General features: G+C 42.2%; 1 protein-coding gene across 1 annotated transcript in view; it reads left to right on the top strand.

Annotated features, from left to right (window-relative positions):
- Positions 1 to 20,803, top strand: part of LOC122808782 (glycosylated lysosomal membrane protein) — a 429,002-nt gene that overhangs the window by 318,207 nt on the left and 89,992 nt on the right. Inside the window, exons 4-5 of the mRNA XM_044079816.1 lie at positions 13,946 to 14,164; positions 14,948 to 15,222. Coding sequence (XP_043935751.1) covers positions 13,946 to 14,164; positions 14,948 to 15,222 — 494 coding nt within the window. The remainder of the gene's footprint in view (positions 1 to 13,945; positions 14,165 to 14,947; positions 15,223 to 20,803) is intronic.

Genomic DNA, 20,803 nt, shown 5'->3' with positions numbered 1-20,803 from the left:
ACCGCTCATTGTCATATTTACTAACTGGTGTGTAAGAGAATGAATTCATGGTTCTTAATATAGTTGCATCTCTCACATATATGTGTGGACTAGGAGTCCAGGGTTGTCTGTGAACATTAGGCATTTGCTGTACAGCCTCAGGATGCCCATGTCAACCTAGCTGGCTGAAGAAACTGTGGGAAATTGTCCATAGTGTTGGGTAAATTTTATATGGTCAAGAAAAGAGGTCACACTTAGGAATGGCTAATGAGTGAGAGGTTGTGTTGGTACCTCTGAGGGTAGACTGTGTTTCACCTGACAAAACGGCTGCGAAAAACCTCATGGAGGACCACAAGCAAAAGCGCTAAAGGAAAATGTAACAAGCAAAACTTTTGTTTTTATAACCACCAATTTTGACCACCACAATGCAGCAGTGCACAATGGTGTGCTATACGCAAATGTGGGGCTTAAAATAAAGCCAGAAGTAGCCCTTTTAACTTTCACTGGTAAGGGTGCATGCTCTAAACTCTAGTCCAATCACCTTCGAATAGATGGGACCCAGACCGCACTCCTTCCTCAAGGTTGCAGAAGGCCCTTCACCAACAAAGATGGTTTGAATTTGATGCTCAGAAGTTGCAAAACAGACCCAGAAACAGCAAGACCTGGAACTGGGCTATGCTACAGCTGAACTAGTACAGTGTACAGTAAAATGTGGCAAAAAAAAAAAAAAACGGTTCAGACAATTCAAGCAGAGAGTAGAATGCAAATTAAAAGTGCAATATAAGAAAAACGGGCACTTAGTTTGTAGCAACAGATGCCTCAGATCTTTCAATATCTCAGTAAAGAGCCGGTTTTACTGCTCAAGTGATAACCAGTCTAGATTCAGCATTTAGCCTGTGCTGTAAAATGCGAAAGTAGTAGAAATTCAAAGTGCATAAAATCAGTCACAACAGCAAAAAGTTTAAATAAAGCAGCAATTCCCAGCTTAGAAGCGTGTAGGCCACACTCTTGTTGATGAACCGGCTTGTACTTGGATATATTTTTTTCCTGGGATATGATGGGGATGAAAGGTCACTTGAGTTGCCTCCCTCCTGACTGATGTCTCCTTCAGTGAGGCCCATAGCCTGATGAACACTTTTTTGTTATGAGTTTAACTCATTGCAGCTGAGTGACACTTCAGGTGTTTCTGCAGTTACATCCTACTGATGCCTCTTGGCTTCAAATACTGCTTGTTTATATTTGCATTAATTCCAAAACCATGCTGCATACAAAGTATTAAAACATTTGAGCTTAAAGCTTGCACAATGACAGCTACATTGATATTTGATCTGTGTCTGGTGCAGGTCAAGATATATTCATATTGTCATAAATGTCATGTTTTTTTAAATATCTTGACAACCAAGTAGCATAGACACAACTCCTTAGCCTCATATGAAAGCTCTCGACTAAAAGATTGTACACATGGTCAGCTGTATTTTATTCATAGTGGTTGCTGGGATATTGTAAGTTGTTTACACAATATATAAAACTGAATAGTTAGTGTTTTGATTTATAAAATCTAGTTTAAAACTTGGATCCTAAAGATTGCTACCACTTCAAAAATAGTTTGCACTGAAGTCTGGCATTTATACTTCCTTAGTAACCCCCTTTTTTTCCAGAGATATAAGCAGTTGTTCGAAATGTAAGGGTTTAGTTTGATCATCAAAAAGGCCTAGGCCTTTGCCCATTGGAGTTTACAGTGCAAACTTCCTGGGCTGCATTGATGGGAATGAACTCATTGCAGTCGAGTGCTCCTCCAGGCATTTCTGGAGTTGCATCCTACTGTGCCTCTAGGCATCAAATATTACTTTTTCATATTTGCATTAATAATACCAAAACTATGCTACATACAAGGTATCGTAATATTTTATCTTGAAGTGTACATGGTGGCAAACACAACTGTATTGATATTTGACCTCTGTCAGTGAGTATTTGTAGAAATATAAGGTGATAACTTCATTTTTTAAAGGCTCAAGTCACACCCACTGGGAGTTAAATGTACACACTTAAGAGCTTTACTGGAGGGAATGAGTTAAAGAACCTTCAGATATCCACAGAAAGGTACATGGACTTGCTAAGTTTTGATCTGTCTAAACCCATTGCCACCCCTACAGTGCTCCTGGCATTTATGGACACTTGAAAATGCATTGGACCTGGGGCTTGGGGCTTTTAATTGCCATACCCATATTTTACAGTACGGTGGGGAGCATACTTAAGCAGACAGAAGAGATGGTAAGTTCCTTTGTGTACTTACACCTCACAAACTGAAGAAGTTTAGAACTCTTGTAGCCTGTAAGGTGAGTAAATATGTTATAATATATGGGTGTAATGCTGTATAATGCTGTTGATGCATCTGCCAGCACTGTGGCTTCTGGCACAGTTTTAAGAATACATGGATAACCCAGGATTCGTTCCCTTTCTGAGGGCAAAGGCCAAATTCTAAATGCCTCCTTGACCATCAACTGTTTAGCCCTCCTCCTTGAAAGCGGTCTTAAGAGGAACAAGGGAAGGCCATGTCATCATTAACCTGCCCAGTCTCAGATAAAGCAAACTGTTCTTTTAAATGCTGTGTCTTCTTCAGGAAACAAACCAGGACTGATAATGGTAGACAAAATAAATGCTTGAAAAGGGAAACTGGGATGAACATGATGGGGGCAGACAGCAAGGAAGAATGGTTAATGAACCTCCTTCCCAATAATTTGTTCCTCCAGTTATGTTAAGCCTGTTTTTTCCGGGTCCCTATTAAGTCAGTGAATGCACTAAATTGTGAATGCTACTTAATTGAACCTACTTACCCCAAATGGCAAAATCTCAAGCACAGAACAGTGATTATTTTCCTAGGGGAAAAAATCACTGGGCTGTTTTTGGGACTTTGCCATTTCCTCCACTGTGGTGCGATCTCAGAGTTGCTATATTTAAGTAGGGGAGGTGTTGGGGGGGCAAAGCAACCCACTTTATTTTGTGTTTTTTTTTTTAATGGAGTAGTGATTTTTTTTCCCCTGGGGAAAAAAAATCCCTGATCTGTTTGACATTTTGTTTTTTCGGTGTTAGTGTGTCGATTATATACTGTTCGCATTTTAGTGTGTTCGCTTATATAATATAGACCTTTTTTTTTCCCTTTTTGTCCCACCTCTTCAACTTGTAGCCAGGAGGTTAAGGTTGTGTAAACGTCCTTTGAAGCAGATTGGGGCTTAGGAGTAATTTTATCAGCCTGCAACTTAGTTACATAGCTTTCTTCTTTTAAGTGAGTACTTCACATTCCTGCAGAACACTTGGCTGTAATCATCTTCTCTTTCGGCTGTTCCCATTAGGGGATGCCTCAGCGGATCATCCATTTCTTCCTGTCCTCTGAATCTTGCTCTGTCACACCAACCACTTGCTGTCCTCTCTCACCACATTCATAAACCTTATCTTAGGCCTTCCTCTTTTCCTCTTACCTGGCAGCTCCATTCTTGGCATCCTTTTCCCAGTATACCCAGCATCCCTTCTCAGCACATGTCCAACCCAACGCAATCTCACCTCTCTGACTTTGTCTCCAAACCATCCAACCTGAGCTGACCCTCTAATATACTGATTCCTAATCCTGTCCATCCTTGTCACACCCAGTGCAAATCTTTAACTCTGCCACTTCCAGCTCTTACTCCTGCCTTTTTGTCAGTGACATCATCTCCAACCCATACAACATAGCTGGTCTCACTACCCTCTTGTAGACCTTCCCTTTCACTCTTACTGGTACCCATCTGTCACAAATCACTCCTGACACACTTCTCCATCCTGCCTGTACTCTCTTCTTCACCTTTCTTCCACACTCACCATTACTCTGAACTGTTGATCCCAAGTACTTAAACTCATCCACCTTTGCCAACTCTACTCCCTGCATCCTCACCATTCCTCTATCCTCCCTCTCATTCACACGCACATATTCTGTCTTAGTCCTGCTGACTTTCATTCCTCTCCTCTCTAGAGCATATCTCCACCTCTCCAGGGTCTCCTCAACCTGGTTCCAACTCTTTACAGATCACAATGTCATCTGCAAACATCATAGTCCATGGGGCCTCCTGTCTGATCTTGTCTGTCAACCTGTCCATCACCATTGCAAATAAGAAAGGGCTCAGCTGATCCTTGACGTAATCCCACCTCCACCTTAAACGTATCTGTCACTCCCACTGCAGACCTCACCAATATCGCACTACCCTCATGCATATCCTGTACCACTCTTACATACTTCTCTGCCACTCCCGACTTCCTCATACAATACCACAGCTCCTCTCTAGGCACCCTATCATATATGCTTTCTCCAAGTCCACAAAGACAATGCAACTCCTTCTGACCTTCTCTATATTTCTCCATCAACACATTCAGAGCAGACATCGCATCTGTAGTACTCTTTCCTGCCATGAAACCATACTGCTGATCATTAATCATCACCTCCCTTCTTAACCTAGCTTCCACTACTCTTTCCCGTAACTTCAAGCTGTGACTAATCAGTTTTATATACCCCTGTAGTTACTACAGCTCTGCACATCACCTTTATTCTTACAAATAGGTACCAAAACACTTTCTCCACTCCTCAGGCGCATCCTCTGACTTTCCAAGATTTCATTAAACAATCTGGTTAAAAACTCCACTGCCGTTTCTCCTAAGCACCTCCATGCTTCCACTGGTATGTCATCTGGACCAACAGCCTTTCCATTCTTCATCCTCTTCATAGCTGTCCTTACTTCCTCCTTGCTAAACTGTTTCACTTCCTGATTCACTATCCCCACATCATCCAGCCTTCTCTCTCTCTCTCTCATTTTCTTCATTCATTTTACTAATGGAGCAGAAGGGTCCTGCAGAAGAGGGCTCCTGGGTTTACTGAAAGCTGTTCCATTTATAAGAAAACGGCACCTGCCATTTTTTGGTGAGGAACTTCTATCTGCAGCCTGTTACCCATATCATTTTTATATATCAAAAACTTTGCCTCTTAGGTTTCCAGTGATCTTGTCATTCTTTTACTAAGCTGTTCACTGATTTGGAACAGTTTGCATATAGTCCAAGCATAACTCCTGCCCATGAATGCCCATGAATTCATTGCTGCTTTCATTTTTAATTCCTTTATAACTATAAGCAAAAATATAAATATTGACACTTGAGCTAGCAATGGTAATGTCAGATTAGGATAGATAACCATAGACTTAAAAATAACCATGTACGTTATGTGGAGAACTCACAGAAAACAATTTGGAGACCAAGTTCCTGTGACTTTGGCAGCTTGAAAGAAAAAAGAAAAAAACTTGTATTGATTTGTTATTAGAGAAACTCTTTAAACAGTGATCTTTTTTATGAGGAAACCTTTCAAATAGAAACTGTAAGCCAGCTGGGCAAAACTTCATCTCCATCTTCCCTGCCTTTAACTTGTACGCTGATTAGAAAAAAAAAATTCTGTCCATGTTGCCCATTTATGAGTCAGCCCTCATGCTGTTTTCAAGGCTTGTTTCCAGAGACCTTTTCCTCTGAGTTTATAAAATTTCATATTAGAAAGGGGAAGGTGGGCTTCATTTTCCATGAGTTTGCTGATGTCTTTTTGCCAACATATCTAAGTAACTGCAGCAAACTGGAGCCCGATACTAGCAGTATATTGGTGGATTCTAAATATAAAGAGAGTAATGCAGGTGATTGATTCAGCCTAGCCATATTCTGGCATACATTTTGTATTTCCATTGTAATGATGGCAAGTCCCTAGAATCCCAAAATGTTTCCATGTGTCAATTTCTGTGTGGTTGCATTTCCAGCAGATTGAAGAGAGAGCTAGAAACATCGATGCAACTTTGACCATGGTATAGAAATTCTAGAGCCACTGCCATTCAGAAATCTTGAATCTGCGTGACCTGGTTGTATATCTCTGTAGCTGAGCAAGAGTAGCCCAACAGCATGCAGATTTTTAGTCCAGGAGTATAGATATGATAATGGTAGATATAGTTTAATGCAATCAAAAGTCTGACCTTCACTGTCTGTGGATGCGGTGTTAAATTTCAAAAGCATATTTGACAGCTGTCATATAGAATTCTCTAGACATTCTGTTTGAGGCATCAATCGCTTGCTTTTGAATTACACAAATTTATATCTTCTTTATACATCTGTGTGTTGAAGTTGTAGCCTTAAGGGTATGTGTTTTTTTTATGGAGAAGGTCTTCTCTATATTAAAGACCATGTGTATACATTTTGACAAACTGTAGCATGTCCAGCTGTATTCTCAGTAAAGCTGCATTACCTAGCAAGAGAGGTGGAGCCATTAGGGGGTGGGTATAATGCCAAGGGTCAGATTAGCTATTACTGCCACTTGAGATGCAAAGGAGAAGAGTAAATGCCTACTAAAAAGTGAAGCCTTGTTAGCTGATAAATTATATTGGTTTCATGTGGAAGATAAAAATTTTAGCAAAAAGTGAGGGGTTGAAAGACTTTATCATACAGAGTGTAGAATATTTCAGATTACTTTGTAGGAGTCTCTCAAATATTGTAAATACATATATTACGTATGTATGTGCGCATACCTATATGTATGTGTGTGTGTGTTTATATATGTGCATGCATATATATGTGTGTGTGTGTGTATATATATGTATATGTGTGTATATATATATATATATGTATATATATATATATATGTGTGTGTGTGTATATATATATATATATATATATATATATATATATATATATATATATAATTATATAAAAAGCTTGAATAAGTGTTGAACGTGATTAGTCTTCCTTAACCATGAGGATGTCAGCTTCCAGTAATACTGCTCCTTTAACTTTCATCGAGACATGTACACTATTTTTAAGGTATAGGTCACAGGTCTGCAATCTTCATTATCAAAAGAGCCATTTTTGGCCCCTATCCCATGAAATAAAATTGACCCCCTAAAATGAAGATAACACAGCATATCAACTTTTATTATATAGTTATTATACTATATATAAAAGAACTATTTTTTTAGAGCAATATTTAAAATCCAACCCTATTTTTATTTTGTTGCAATTTTTTATTGGAATCACAAGCGCATGCACTGAGAGCGAACATGTGTCTGTGTAAAATGCATGTCTTTCCCTGATGTCCTTCATGGATGCATCTGCAGTCATAACAAATGGGTTGTCCTGTCGTCAGGCAGCCCTTCAGTCGGCCGGATTCCAAAGTCTGGGTCTGGCTTCGGCTGATGTCGCACTTCACCCGATGTCATCTCTGCTGGTCTTTGGGTATAAAGGCATCGGCCGACGCCATTTTCTTCAGTCTTTCTTGCCGCGTGGCGCCCGAAGCAGAAGCTGTTCGCAAGTGCCGGTCGGTCAGATCCAGAGATTCCTACTACCGAATACTACTTCGAAGACTTCTAAAAAGCTAAGTACCCCGTTGGGGACCTTTTCTTGCCTCAGCCGATGTCAGAAAAAGTAAACAATTGTTTAACTTGTGGGAAACAAATACCTCATAATGATTTCCACTCTTACTGCCTACCTTGTTTAGGCCCAGACCACGACGTTGCTGCCTGTTTAGCTTGTTCTTCCTTCAACCGACGAACGCTTAGGCATCGGTCGGAGTTTGCTGAACAGTTTTTCGGCTCAGATTTTGCATACATTATGCCGTCGGAGCATCCGACTACCCAAATAATTAAAAAACGCAAAGAAAAGGACCGACACTCGCGGTTTCGGCCGAAACCACGGATAAGCAAACCGCGAGTGTCTCGGTTTCGGCCGAAACCGAGAGAACCTGTCAATCCTCAGCCGAATCCATGATTTCTACCGAGGCTCCTGCTACTTTAGCTGAATCGGCCTCTGAAACTTTGCCTACTACTGTGGCCTCCACTGATTTATCTGACACCATCCCTTTGGATGTTTCCACCCCAGCACGTGGTGCTGCTAGGCCTCCTGCAGCCATGTCTATCAAGGCCTTTGCCAGGGCCAAAGCAGCCAAAACTGCTAAAACAGTTCCTGCTAAGGCCCCCTCACACAGACACCCTTCTAGCTCTCAAATGCTTACTCTGGCAGAGGATTTGATTTCCTTAATTAGGGGATCCCAATCACACCCAGACAGGGCCTCTCAGCCTCCAGAAAAGAGACCTAGGACAGAACCACCCCAGCAGGAGTGCTCTGATGATTCTTCGGAGGACTCAGACACTACAGACCAGCCAGAGGCTCCTTTGTCCACTTATGAAGACTCCGATGCTGATGAATCCATTCCATCGGCCTCACCTCCAGAAGAATTCTCTTTTGGGGAAACCTTACATGCCATGAGAGAGCAATTCCAATGGCAAGAACAGGATTTCTCAGACTCAAGAAAAAGGCTTAGAACTTTTCTGCACCTACCACAACATAGGCCCTTAGCTATACCTCCAGTTTTGCCTGTTGTGGATGATGCATTTAATGATGTTTGCACTGCACCTGATTCTTTACCACCAGCCCCTGCCAAACCTGACAGATTTTACAGGGTACCCAACACTCACCACCACCTTTTCAGGGCCCCACTTGCAGATCCTGAGACTATATCCCAGGGGCCTAAGGCAGTAGCTTCTACCTCTACAAAAAACCCTCTCCCTTCTGAAAGGGAAGCCAGGTCTTTAGACAGATGGGGCAAAAAAGTCTACACCTCTGCCACTCTCTCAGCTAGAGCTTTAAACTGTCAGTTTCACATGATCCAATACCAAGAGTTTATGCTTGATCAGTTGTCTAAGAAAGTTTCTTCTGAAGAACCCTTAGATAAGAAATATGTTTTAGAAATGGTGAATAACATACAGCAGGTTAGTAACCATTCTTTGAAATGTGGCTATGATGCACTGGAGGCTTCATTTAGATCAGCCATGACTGGCACAGTGATAAGAAGGCATGCATGGCTGAAAGAGCAGGCCCTGCCGGATCAGGTAAAAGCAAAGCTGTTAGATGCTCCTATGGATAAGGACAGTCTATTTGGTACCTCTGCTCAACAAGTAATGAAGAAAATGGAAGAGAAGGCAAAATCTGTACAAACAGTTAAGGATTTCTTACAGGTTCAGCCCCCTCGGTTTAGCAGAAATTGGCCTGCCAAAAATTGGTCCTTTCCAGATTCATCAAAGACCCAAAGAGGCAGGTATAGACGCTCTAGAGGCAGAAACCAATCCAGAGGAAGTGCCTACAGAGGAAGACAGTGGCAAGGTAATAACCAGCGAGGCACTGCCACAACCACTGCCACTGCAACAGGACAATCACAGTGACTTGGCCCTGACACCGCCTACCAGAGAGCAATTAGCAGCACCTTTAGGCGGAAAGTTAGCCTTATTTTCACAAAACTGGCACTATATCACAAAAGACAAGTGGATTTTAAAAACCATAGACCAAGGCTACAGGTTCCACTTCCACACCTTACCAGTAAAAAGAGGAATGCCAAACTTACCTCCAACTCAAAGAACAGAAGCTCAAAACCAGGTAACTCAGCTAACCAACATGAGAGCTGTGGAGAGGGTGCCAGTAAATCAACAGGGCAAAGGATTTTACTCCAGACTCTTTCTAGTCCCAAGAAAAGAAAAAACTTGGAGACCCATTCTCGATCTGTCCGTCTTAAACACATACATCATCGTTCCAAAATTCAAAATGCTGACCTTACAGCAACTTCTTCCCATGCTGGGCAAGGAGTGTTGGCTGGTGACTCTAGATGTAAAGGAGGCATACCTGCACGTCCCCATACGACCAATTTGCAGAAGATACCTCAGATTCCTTGCAGGATCAGAGCATTATCAATTCTCAGCATTGCCCTTTGGCTTATCCACTGCGCCCAGAGTATTCACAAAATGCCTGGCATCAGTAATCGCTCATTGCAGGCTACAGGGAATCCAAATCTATCCATACCTGGACGACTGCCTGCTACAAGCGGACAACAAAGACAAGCTGACAACAGATTTACAAAGGGTCATTTGCTTGCTACAAGCCCTGGGATACACAGTCAACTTAAAAAAGTCAAGGCTGATTCCATCCCAGACAAGAACCTTCTTGGGTGCAGAATTGGACACAGTAAAACAAATGGCATTCCTGACTGCAGAAAAACAAGAACAACTACCTCTTTACTTCTTGGCATTAACAAAGCAGAACAAACTAACAGCAAGAAAGGTGCTGCAGGCTTTGGGATTCATGGTATCATGCATAATCTTGATTCCTCATGCCAGACTGCATATGAGAAAGCTACAGTGGTACCTAAAAAACTTATGGTCTCAACACAGGCACAGCTTAGAAACCAAGATCCCACTAATCCCATGCCTGAAAGTAGAATTCCTATGGTGGGCCCAAGCATGCCAGGCAAACCTAGGCTTGCCCTTCCACAAAGGTCAAGCGAACCAGACCATCACAACGGACGCCTCAGACCTAGGCTGGGGGGCACACATGTTGGACAAATGCATACAAGGATTGTGGACCCCAGACCAGCTGCACCTGCACATAAACCAAAAAGAAATGCTGGCAGTACAACTAGCAATCCAGAAATTCAAACCTTTCCTCAAGGAAGGCCATTTATTGAGAAGGACAGACAACACCACAGTCATGTGGTACATCAACAAGCAAGGGGGCACGCATTCTTACCCCCTATGCAGAATGACTCTGGACCTTTGGAACATGGCTCTGAGCTACAACATCCAGTTACAGGCAACCTTCGTGCCAGGAAAGGAAAATACCCTAGCAGATATGTTAAGCAGAACCACCTCGGATGCTCACGAATGGATGCTGCACCCGGACATCTTCGAGACCATCACAAGAAAATGGGGAATGCCACAAATAGACCTGTTCGCATCCCCACTCAACCACCAGCTCAGGAAATTCTGCACAAGGACGTTTCACCCTCTTGCATGGAAGGTGGACTCCCTTTCCTTCAGTTGGAAAGGTCTGACAGCATATGCATTCCCACCTCTTCCTTTGATGCACAAGGTACTACTGAAAATCAAAGAGGAACAACCAAGGATAATTCTGATAGCTCCGAATTGGCCAAGACAACACTGGTATCCCCTGCTGAGGAGCATGTCTCAGGGGATAATGTGGTCAATCCCCCTGATGCCTTTGATGTTAACTCAGAACAACTACAACATCCTGCATCCAAACCTAAAGACCTTACAATTGACTGCCTGGAACATCACTTAAGAGCAACTAACCCAGACCTATCCCAAAGGGTTAAAGACATTATACTGGAAGCCCGCAGACCTTCAACAAGAAGGAACTATGCAGGAAAATGGAAAAGGTTTGCCACTTGGAGTGCGGAAAGAGGAAAAGAGGTGTCAAACATAGACATTGCTAACATCCTGGAGTACTTGGCAGAGCTTATACACACAGGCCTGTCCTATTCCTTCATCAAGATACATGCTTCAGCTATTTCTGCAGAATACAGTTCTGATCCACCTGTCTTCTCGCACCCTCTACTTAGGCAATTCCTCAGAGGAATCAAGAATGTAAAACCTCCTAGGAAACCACCACTACCAGCATGGGACTTAAATTTTGTACTAGAAAAATTGACACTCCCTCCATTTGAACCAGCAGGAACAGCGGATCTGCAACACCTATCATGGAAAACTGCTTTCCTTCTGGCAATTACTTCAGCAAGAAGGGTTTCAGAACTCCAGGCCTTAATGGCAGTACAACCCTTCCTGATCTTCCATCAAGATAGAGTCTCCATGAGAACTAATCCTACATTTATGCCAAAGGTGGTATCCAGAGTGTCCTTAAACCAGGCAATCCACCTACCTACCTTCTTTCCCAACCCACAGAACGGGGGAAAGGCTACTGCATACTTTGGATGTACATAGACAGTTACGCTACTACCTGGACAGAACCAAAGGTAACAGAAAAACTGACCAGCTGTTAGTGGCCTATGCACCAGGAAGGGAAGGAAAAGCAATTTCCAAACAGACAATCTCCAAATGGATAGGAAATTGCATCAGATTCTGTTACTCCTACCATGGAAAACCAATGCCACAGAACATAAGACCTCATTCAACAAGAGCTACAGCCACTACCACAGCTTTCTTACGAGGAGTGGCAACCAAGGACATTATTGAGGCGGCTACTTGGACCTCCGTGCATACATTTGACAAGCATTACAATTTACCTCTATATTCTAGATCCCGAGCAGGGTTTGCCACTGCTGTACTGCAAGGGATCCTATCTACACCATAATTTTTTTGCTTCCTCCACCCCTAGTTTAGCTATGGTATTCTACCCATTTGTTATGACTGCAGATGCATCCATGAAGGACATAGTACAGTTTTGTACCTACCATAAATGTAGATGTCCGAACTGGATAGCATCTGCAGTCAGGATTACCCACCCTCCTTCCCCTCTGTGGTACTCCTAGGGTATTTACACTCCTAATAGCTAGCTGGGGGGGAGTCTCTTATGGTGTATTTGTTTGTCTATATGTACATATATGCCTATTTTTTGTATTTGCCTTCTACCTTGTCTGCATACATTGGCATTTATCCAAATTTAGCCTTCCAAGAGGGCAACTGGCATCTGGGGCAAGAAACACTGAAGAAAATGGCGTCGGCCGATGCCTTTATACCCGAAGACCAGCAGAGATGACGGGTGAAGTGCGACATCAGCCGAAGCCAGACCCAGACTTTGGAATCCGGCCGACTGAAGGGCTGCCTGACGACAGGACAACCCATTTGTTATGACTGCAGATGCTATCCAGTTCGGACATCTACATTTATGGTAGGTACAAAACTGTACTTTTTTGTTCCTTTGTTCTCCTTTATTTGGGTGCTGTCCCGATTTCTTGTAAGAGTTTGAGAGGTATGGAAACCTTTCAGGAGATGCTGCTGCTGCCAGGGTATCAATTGATCGTTCTGTGTGTATGGAATGCATGGTAACAGAAACCATGTTATTCTAGCAAGTTTCTAAGTTCATGAGAGCAATATTTAAAATCTGTCACTTGATCGCTCTGTGTGTGCGCGTCAGTAAGTGTCATGTGGCAGAGTGGCCATTATTTTTTAAAGCTACAGGGAGCCACTGCATAGTAGTGGAAGAGCTGCATGTGGCTCCAGAGCCGCAGGTTGCAGACCCCTGGTGTAGGTATTTCAAGTGTGTTGATACAACTGTTCTCAGAATTGCAGAGGGATAACTAGAACAGATTAGCATTTTGACAAACTGTAGCATGTCCGACTGTACTCGCAGTAAAGACTGGTATTTTGATGATCATCCTGGTGTTTTCAAGATTGTTTTTGGCAGATATTGTAATTTCTCCTGGAAGAAGTCTGTAATTCAGATTTCTGATCTTGCATCCATACCTGTCATAAGAGTTTTTTTTTATTACTTCATATCTCATGTACCGAGGCAGATTGCTTATTTGACTCCATTACTTAGGCTTAAGCTACAACTCTCAAGGTTAATTTGGTATTTCTGTATGACAGGTAGTGTTCTAATGATAAAAAAAAAAACCCTGTTCCTTAATGATCTAAATTTCCTAACTGCTGATGCCAAGATGTTGGTCTGATGCGTCTGCCAGATGTGCCATTGCTTAAATCGGTTTTGTTTTCAAATAATGTTACTCTAAGACTCTGGACTTCACAGGATTTCTTCCCAGGCATTAAGGTAATCATTATCAGACCACACATTTCTTTCACTGCTTTAGGATGTAATACTCAACTGATTTGGCAGACAACCTGTTCACAATCCAAGCAACGTAGCTTCCAAATGGCCTAACACTTCCAAGTTTTGCTCCCATTTAGACAACCGAGGATTTGATGTGAATCACTGAGCAGATAAGTAGATTGAAATTTTCGGTGTTATTCTCTTTTAAGGTAGTCTGTACTTCATGTTTTGAGTCTTTGCCACGTCTGTATTTGTTGGTGGTGTGGGTGTGATTATGTTTGAGTTCGTCTTCACACAGCCTATTCATACAAGAGAAGGGGGGAAAAAGTTGAATCTTGTCTTTTGTCTTTCCCTTCAGGTATCTGCATTTGAAACAACAGGCCGGGATGCTGTGCTTCCCCGTTTGCTTCACAATGCAAACAGCTCCAAGATGGAATTTGTTGTTGACGGGGTGGTACCTCGGGGCAACTACTCCCGTTTTATGTTGGAGATGGTCATTGTGGAAAAGAAAGCCAACCACAGAGTGATGAAATCAATCCATTCCATAGATGATGAATATACCCCTTCAATCTTTGAGGTAAGGGAATATAGCCCGAATCATGTTTTTAGTAATAGACTGATTATACTTTTTAGTGATTACTGCCATTGATGCTAGAGCTGTTTCCTCATTCTGATTAATCTACTGAGTAAAATGACATCAAATAGTTAGTGCTGTAACTGTTTCATATCTTTAATGCTTTTTTTGTTCCATTAGTAAGAGTATAGCCACAATGTTTCAGTTGTAATGCTATCCGATGTAGTGGATATTGGATAGGCAATTAGTGGGCTGCTATGGGTATGAGTAAGTGTATAGAAATGGCGCAGTATTAGGTCTGGGAGAAGGAGTTTATTGCATGCATGAAAGGCTGCATGTTAGTGTGAGTAGGTGTACATAGAACAGTTAAGGGATTTGGATACATGACTGCTCCTGTGAAGGTGAGGAGTTCAAGACTGTCCTGTAAGACCATAAGAATACAAGATGATGGACAGTTACTGTGATTATGGCAGATGAATGGTGTCCTCATTGCATCATAACCTGGTAACTAAAGTCTAGATGGACTACAATTCTCATGCTAGTTTAGGTATGAGTAAGCTTGTTTTTGCTAGATTGCTAGTGTGCATCAAAGTAGATGAAAAGTATAAATAGAAGGATCAGTAGCAGAGGTTTGGTACTGGACTGAATGAATGGTTGCATGATGTTCCTTGAATTTCAGTGGTTAACTCTGAGCAGTAAAATTCTCTACCTGAATGCTTTGAATTGACTGTTACTACGTCTAAGGTCAATTATTTTGTCTTAACAGTTTACTTTTTCTGTCTTTAGATGGCTGAACTAGTAGCAGTTCCTCAGAACAGCAGTGCATTCCACAGCTTTGTCCAGTGGAAGGTGGTGGCATACCATTCTAGTAAATACATGCGTGAAGACTCCATTCCCTGTGCTGACCATGAGCTGCAGGTCATAAACCAGACATTTCCTTCAAATAGTATTGCAGGTGCTTATTTTTCAGAGACCCTGGACAACTGTAACATTGCTTCCATCAATATTTCATTTGGCATTGCGGAAGGAGATTACTACAAAGATCACAACTTTCTCAGCTGGTGAGATTACCCACTGCTTCTTTTCCTTCTCTTGCATGCTAAGATGTTAACCAACTAATACTGCTTTGTATACAGAGGTAAAGCTGATACTTTTAGTTGATCTCTAAGGGGTTTGTATTGTAGTCTTTTGTTGTGATGTCGTCCTGATGAATGGGTGGAGCTGAATATTTTCGATAATGGAGCTGCATGACCTTGCAAGAGAGGTTGTGTCAGGAGTAGATATAATGCCAAAGGGCAGGTTAAAGTTGCTGTTACTGCCACTTGAGATGCAAAGGAGAGGAGTAAATCACTATTAAAAAGTGAAGCCTCGTTAGTTGGTAAATTGTATGGTTTCATTGGGAATGTAAACATTTTAACAGTGAGAGGTTGATGTGTAGAGTGTAGAATATTTCAGATTACTGTGTAGGAGTCCAAGTAATGCCTGAATAAAAGTGTTGAAAGTTAAAGGAGCAGCATTACTGGAAGCTGACATCCTCATGGTTAAGGGAGTAAGGGAGACTGGTCACTTTGATCTAAGACATGTACCCTATTTAACGTGTGGGTGTTTCAAGTTAGTTTTGCTGCAACTCAACAGAATTAGAGGGATAACTAGAACAGATTAGTTTCTGCTGCCACCTAAGCATATATATAGTGTCCGCTGAGGCTGTTAGTATTCATTTTATTTCTGATCGTTGGCCATTTTGCACAGATTACAGACTTCTGATGGAGAGTGGTTTGTTGATGAGCATCAGTGATCAGAAGTGTTGACTGCCCTGATCAACATAATGTGTCTGTGGTAGCATTAATTTAATTTATGTTGGCTATAGAGATTGCTGTTGTGTTAACTGTCATATGCATAAGTCTTGTTCTGTGCTACTGAGGGAGCATGGGTGGGAGGTGTTGGCTACAATAGTGTAAACATGCTGTCTGAGTCAGGGAAAGAGTGGAAAAGAAAAGTAAACACCACAAAACCACACAGATGATGAACAGCACAATTAAACAATGAAAATCTCCACAGATATGGGACCACAGGAAAACAGAACTGTCTTTAAGTTGATTTTTTTGAGCCCTTTCATCCAAAAGGGACTTAATCAGAAAACTGAACTGACTAGAAGATGATTTTATAATGCAAACTGACCAATCAAACAAACAAATTAAGACAAATAGACCTAAAAGGTTAAAGCACTGAATTCACAGCACATAAATATAACTAAAATTATGTAAAAAAAAAAAAAAAATTATAAAAACATTTTATACAAATGGTATCAGTTAGGCCCAGAAACTTAGCCTATGTCTTAAGCTCCCACATTGTTGAAGTAACTGCTTCTTGAAACAATCCTCCCTAAGATCCTCGGGTAAATGCTCTAAGACAGCAAAATAGAGCTTAGAGGAGCCACATGTTAAGGTTTGTCTGTATAAGGCACTGTTGGAATCTTTGCTCTTAATAGCATGCCAGTGTTCTTTAACTCTGAGATAACTTTCTGGTAGTCATACTGATGTAAAATGCACTACAACAGACTGAATGCTGTAATTAAATCAAAAGGTGCTTCAGCAAGTAGTATTTTAAGGGTGTGCACACTTACGTAACCAGATTATTGTCAGTTTTTTATTTTTTATATTTTTTCCCCAACTGATTTGTTTTTCACTTCAATTGTACAGGATATAGGTCACATTAAAGGTGGGAAAGATTTTGAAATGATTTATTGTGGTCGCATTTTTTTTATACCAAAAACCTGACATTTTAACAGGGGTGTGTACAGTTTTTATAACGTGTGTACGTGTGTCTGTATGTATGTGTGTATATATATATATATATATATATATATATATATATATATATCTATATATATATATGTGTGTATATATGTGTGTGTGTGTGTGTGTGTGTGTATATATATATATATATATATATATATATATATATATATATATATATATATATATATATATATATATATATATATAAAATATCGCATACATATACATGTGCATGACTGGAAATGTAGAGTAAACTCAAAAGAAAGCACCATTTCAGTTTGATTTGCCTTTATTAAACAGAGAGGATCTGTATGCTTATGTTTTTCCAGTGGGAACTTGGCCCATGCTTTTAGAAAAACTCATAATCAAATGTAAGGATCATTAGACTATTGTGACCAATAAATTGTAAAATTCATGCGGGGGAAGATGTCCTTCAAGGATGCATCTGCAGTCGTAACATATGGGTTGTCCTGCCTCAAGCAGCCCTTCGGTCGGCCGGATTCCAAAGTCTGGGTCTGGCCTCAGCTGATGTCGCACTTCACCCGACGTCATAGCTCCTGGGGTATAAAGGCATCAGCCGACGCCATTTTCCTCAGTCTTTCTTGCCGTGCGGTGCCCGAAGCAGAAGCTGTTCGCAAGTTCCGGTCGGTCAGATCCAGAGATTTCAACTTACGAAGACTTCTAAAAAAGCTAAGTACCCCGTTGGGGACTCTTTCTTGCCTCAGCCGATGTCAGACAAAGTAAATAATTGTTTAACTTGTGGGAAACAAATACCTCATAAGGATTTCCACTCTTACTGCCTTTCTTGATTAGGCCCAGACCACGACGTATCAGCTTGTTTAGCCTGTGCTTCCTTCAACCGACGGACACTTAGACGTCGGTCGGAGTTTGCAGAAGAGTTTTTTGGCTCCACTTTTGCATATAAAATGCCGTCGGAAACTCCGACTACTCATTTAGCTAAAAAACGCAAGGAAAAGGACCGACACTTGCGGCCCGCGGTTTCGGCTGAAACCACGGTTAGGCCCACCGCGAGTGTCTCGGTTTTGGCTGAAACCGAGTCCTCGGTTCTCCCTTCGGCCGAAAGCATGCCTCCGATAATCGAGGCCACACAGGCCATGGCTGAGTCGGCTACAGAAATTCCTGCTGAAAAAGCAGGCACACAAGATTTGTCTGACACTATTCCGTTGGACATCTCTACTCCTGCACGTGGGGCAGCTAGACCCCCTGCTTCTATATCTATCAAGGCCTTTTCCAGGGCTAAAGCAGCCAAACTTTCCAAGGCCTTACCTACAAAAGCTCCCTCTCACAGGCCTACCTCTAGTTCCCAGATTCTCAGCCTTGCTGAGGACCTTATTTCTCTGATCAGGGGATCCCAACCTCACCCAGACAGGGCCTCACAACCCCCTCCTGAAAAGAGGCCTAGGACTGAACCCCCTGAACCTCTCTCCTCTGACTATTCCTCGGATGGTTCAGATTTATCTGACCATCAGGAAGGCCCATACTCACCTTATGAGGATTCTGATGCAGAAGACTCCATTCCTTCTGCCTCACCTCCAGAAGAATTTTCATTTGGGGAAACCCTACACTCAATGAGGGAACACTTCCAATGGCAGGGTCAGGATTTTTCTGATTCTACGAAAAGGCTAAGGACTTTTTTTACACTTACCACAGCATAGGCCTTTAGCCATACCACCTGTACTATCAGTTGTTGATGATGCATACAATGATGCCAGTACTGCCCCTGATTCTCTTCCCCCGGCCCCTGCCAAACCTGACAGATACTACAGGGTCCCGGATTCTCACTTCCACTTGTATAAATAAAGGCTCATGCTGCAGACCCAGAAACCATTTCTCAGGGCCCTAAAGGTGTTGCAGCTGCCTCTGCCAAAAACCCACTACCCTCTGAAAGAGAATCTAGAGCATTAGAGAGATGGGGTAAAAAGGTTTATACATCTGCTACTCTTTCTGCCAGGGCTTTAAACTGTCAATTTCACATGATACTGTACCAGGAATTTTTGTTAGATCAGCTGAATAAAAAGCTGGCCTCTCCTGAACCTTTAGACCGTAAGTCCCTTCAGGATTTGGTACACAACTCTCAGCAGGTCAGTAATCATTTCTTAAAATGTGGCTATGATGCACTGGAGGCTTCATTTAGATCAGCTATGACTGGAGCAGTGATTCGAAGGCATGCCTGGTTAAAAGAACAATCCTTACCAGACCATGTTAAGTCTAAACTCCTAGATGCCCCTATGGAGAAACAAAGTTTGTTTGGCTCCCCTGCACAGGAGGTTCTAAAGAAAGTGGAAGAAAAAGCAAAATCTGTCCAAACAGTCAAGGATTTTTTGCAGGTCCAACCTCCGAGGTTTAGCAGAAATTGGCCTTCAAAGAATTGGTCCTTTCCAGACACCTCCAGAGTACAGAGAGGCAGAAATAGACGCCCAAGAGGCAGAGGTCAATCAAGGGGTGCCTACAGGGGTAGTCCGTGGCAACCTACCAACCAGAGAAGTGCCGCCACAGCTGCGACTGCAACCACTTCCCCAGGGCAGACACAATGACTTGGCTCTGATTCCGCCTACCAGGGAACAACTGGAAGAACCCTTGGGCAGAAAGCTAGCTTTATTTTCAAAAAACTGGCATTGCATTACAGGAGACAAATGGACTTTACAAACAAAAGACAAGGGCTACAGGTTTCACTTCCACACTCTACCAAAAAAGAGAGGAATGCCAAACCTTCCACCAAGCCAGAAATCAGAGGCTCTAAAACAAATCATCAGCTTACTAAGGATGAGAGCAATAGAAAAGGTACCATCTATGGAACAAGGCCAAGGATTTTACTCCAGACTATTCCTTGTACCAAGAAAAGAAAATCAATGGAGGCCTATTCTCGATTTTTCCGCACTGAACACATATCTCATTGTTCCAAAATTCAAAATGCTGACCCTACAGCAACTTCTTCCCATGTTGGGCAAGGAGTCTTGGCTGGTGACTCTAGATCTCAAGGAGGCATACCTGCACGTCCCTATACGACCAGATTGCAGAAGACGCCTCAGATTTCTTGCAGGATCAGAGCATTATCAATTCTCAGCATTGCCCTTTGGCTTATCTACTGCGCCCAGAGTATTCACGAAATGCCTGGCATCAGTAATTGCTCATTGCAGGCTTCAGGGAATTCAAATCTACCCATACCTGGACGACTGCCTAATACAAGCGGACAACAAGACAAAATTAATAAAGGATTTGGCCAATGTCATACAACTGCTGCAAGCCTTGGGATACACAGTCAACATACAAAAGTCAAGACTAGTGCCATCCCAAAGGATAAAATTTTTGGGTGCAGAAGTGGACACAATAACTCAGATGGCTTTTCTCACAGGGGTAAAACAAAAGCAACTACCAGTCTATTTCATGGCATTAACAAGACAAACTCAGCTTACTGCAAGGAAAGTCCTGCAGGCCCTGGGTTACATGGCATCCTGCATAATCTTGATCCCACATGCCAGGCTGCATATGAGAAAGTTACAATGGTACCTAAGGAATGTATGGTCTCAACACAAACACAGTCTAGAAGCCCTGATACCAATCATTCCATGTCTGAAAAAAGAATTCCTGTGGTGGGCTCAGGCATGTCACATAAACAGAGGATTGCCTTTCCACAAACCACATCCAAGGCAGACCATCACCACGGACGCCTCAGACCTAGGCTGGGGGGCACACATGGAAGACAAGTGTATCCAAGGCCTATGGTCCCAAGACCAACTGAATCTACACATAAATCTAAAGGAGATGCTGGCAGTGAAGCATGCAATCGAGGCATTCAGACCATTCCTCCAGCAAGGACACCTGC

The sequence above is a fragment of the Protopterus annectens genome, chromosome 8.part0, assembly GCF_019279795.1.
Source record: "Protopterus annectens isolate FY-2018-M chromosome 8.part0, PAN1.0, whole genome shotgun sequence".
In the NCBI taxonomy this organism is placed as follows: Eukaryota; Metazoa; Chordata; order Ceratodontiformes; family Protopteridae; genus Protopterus; species Protopterus annectens.
This window is presented reverse-complemented; position numbering and strand designations above follow the sequence as displayed.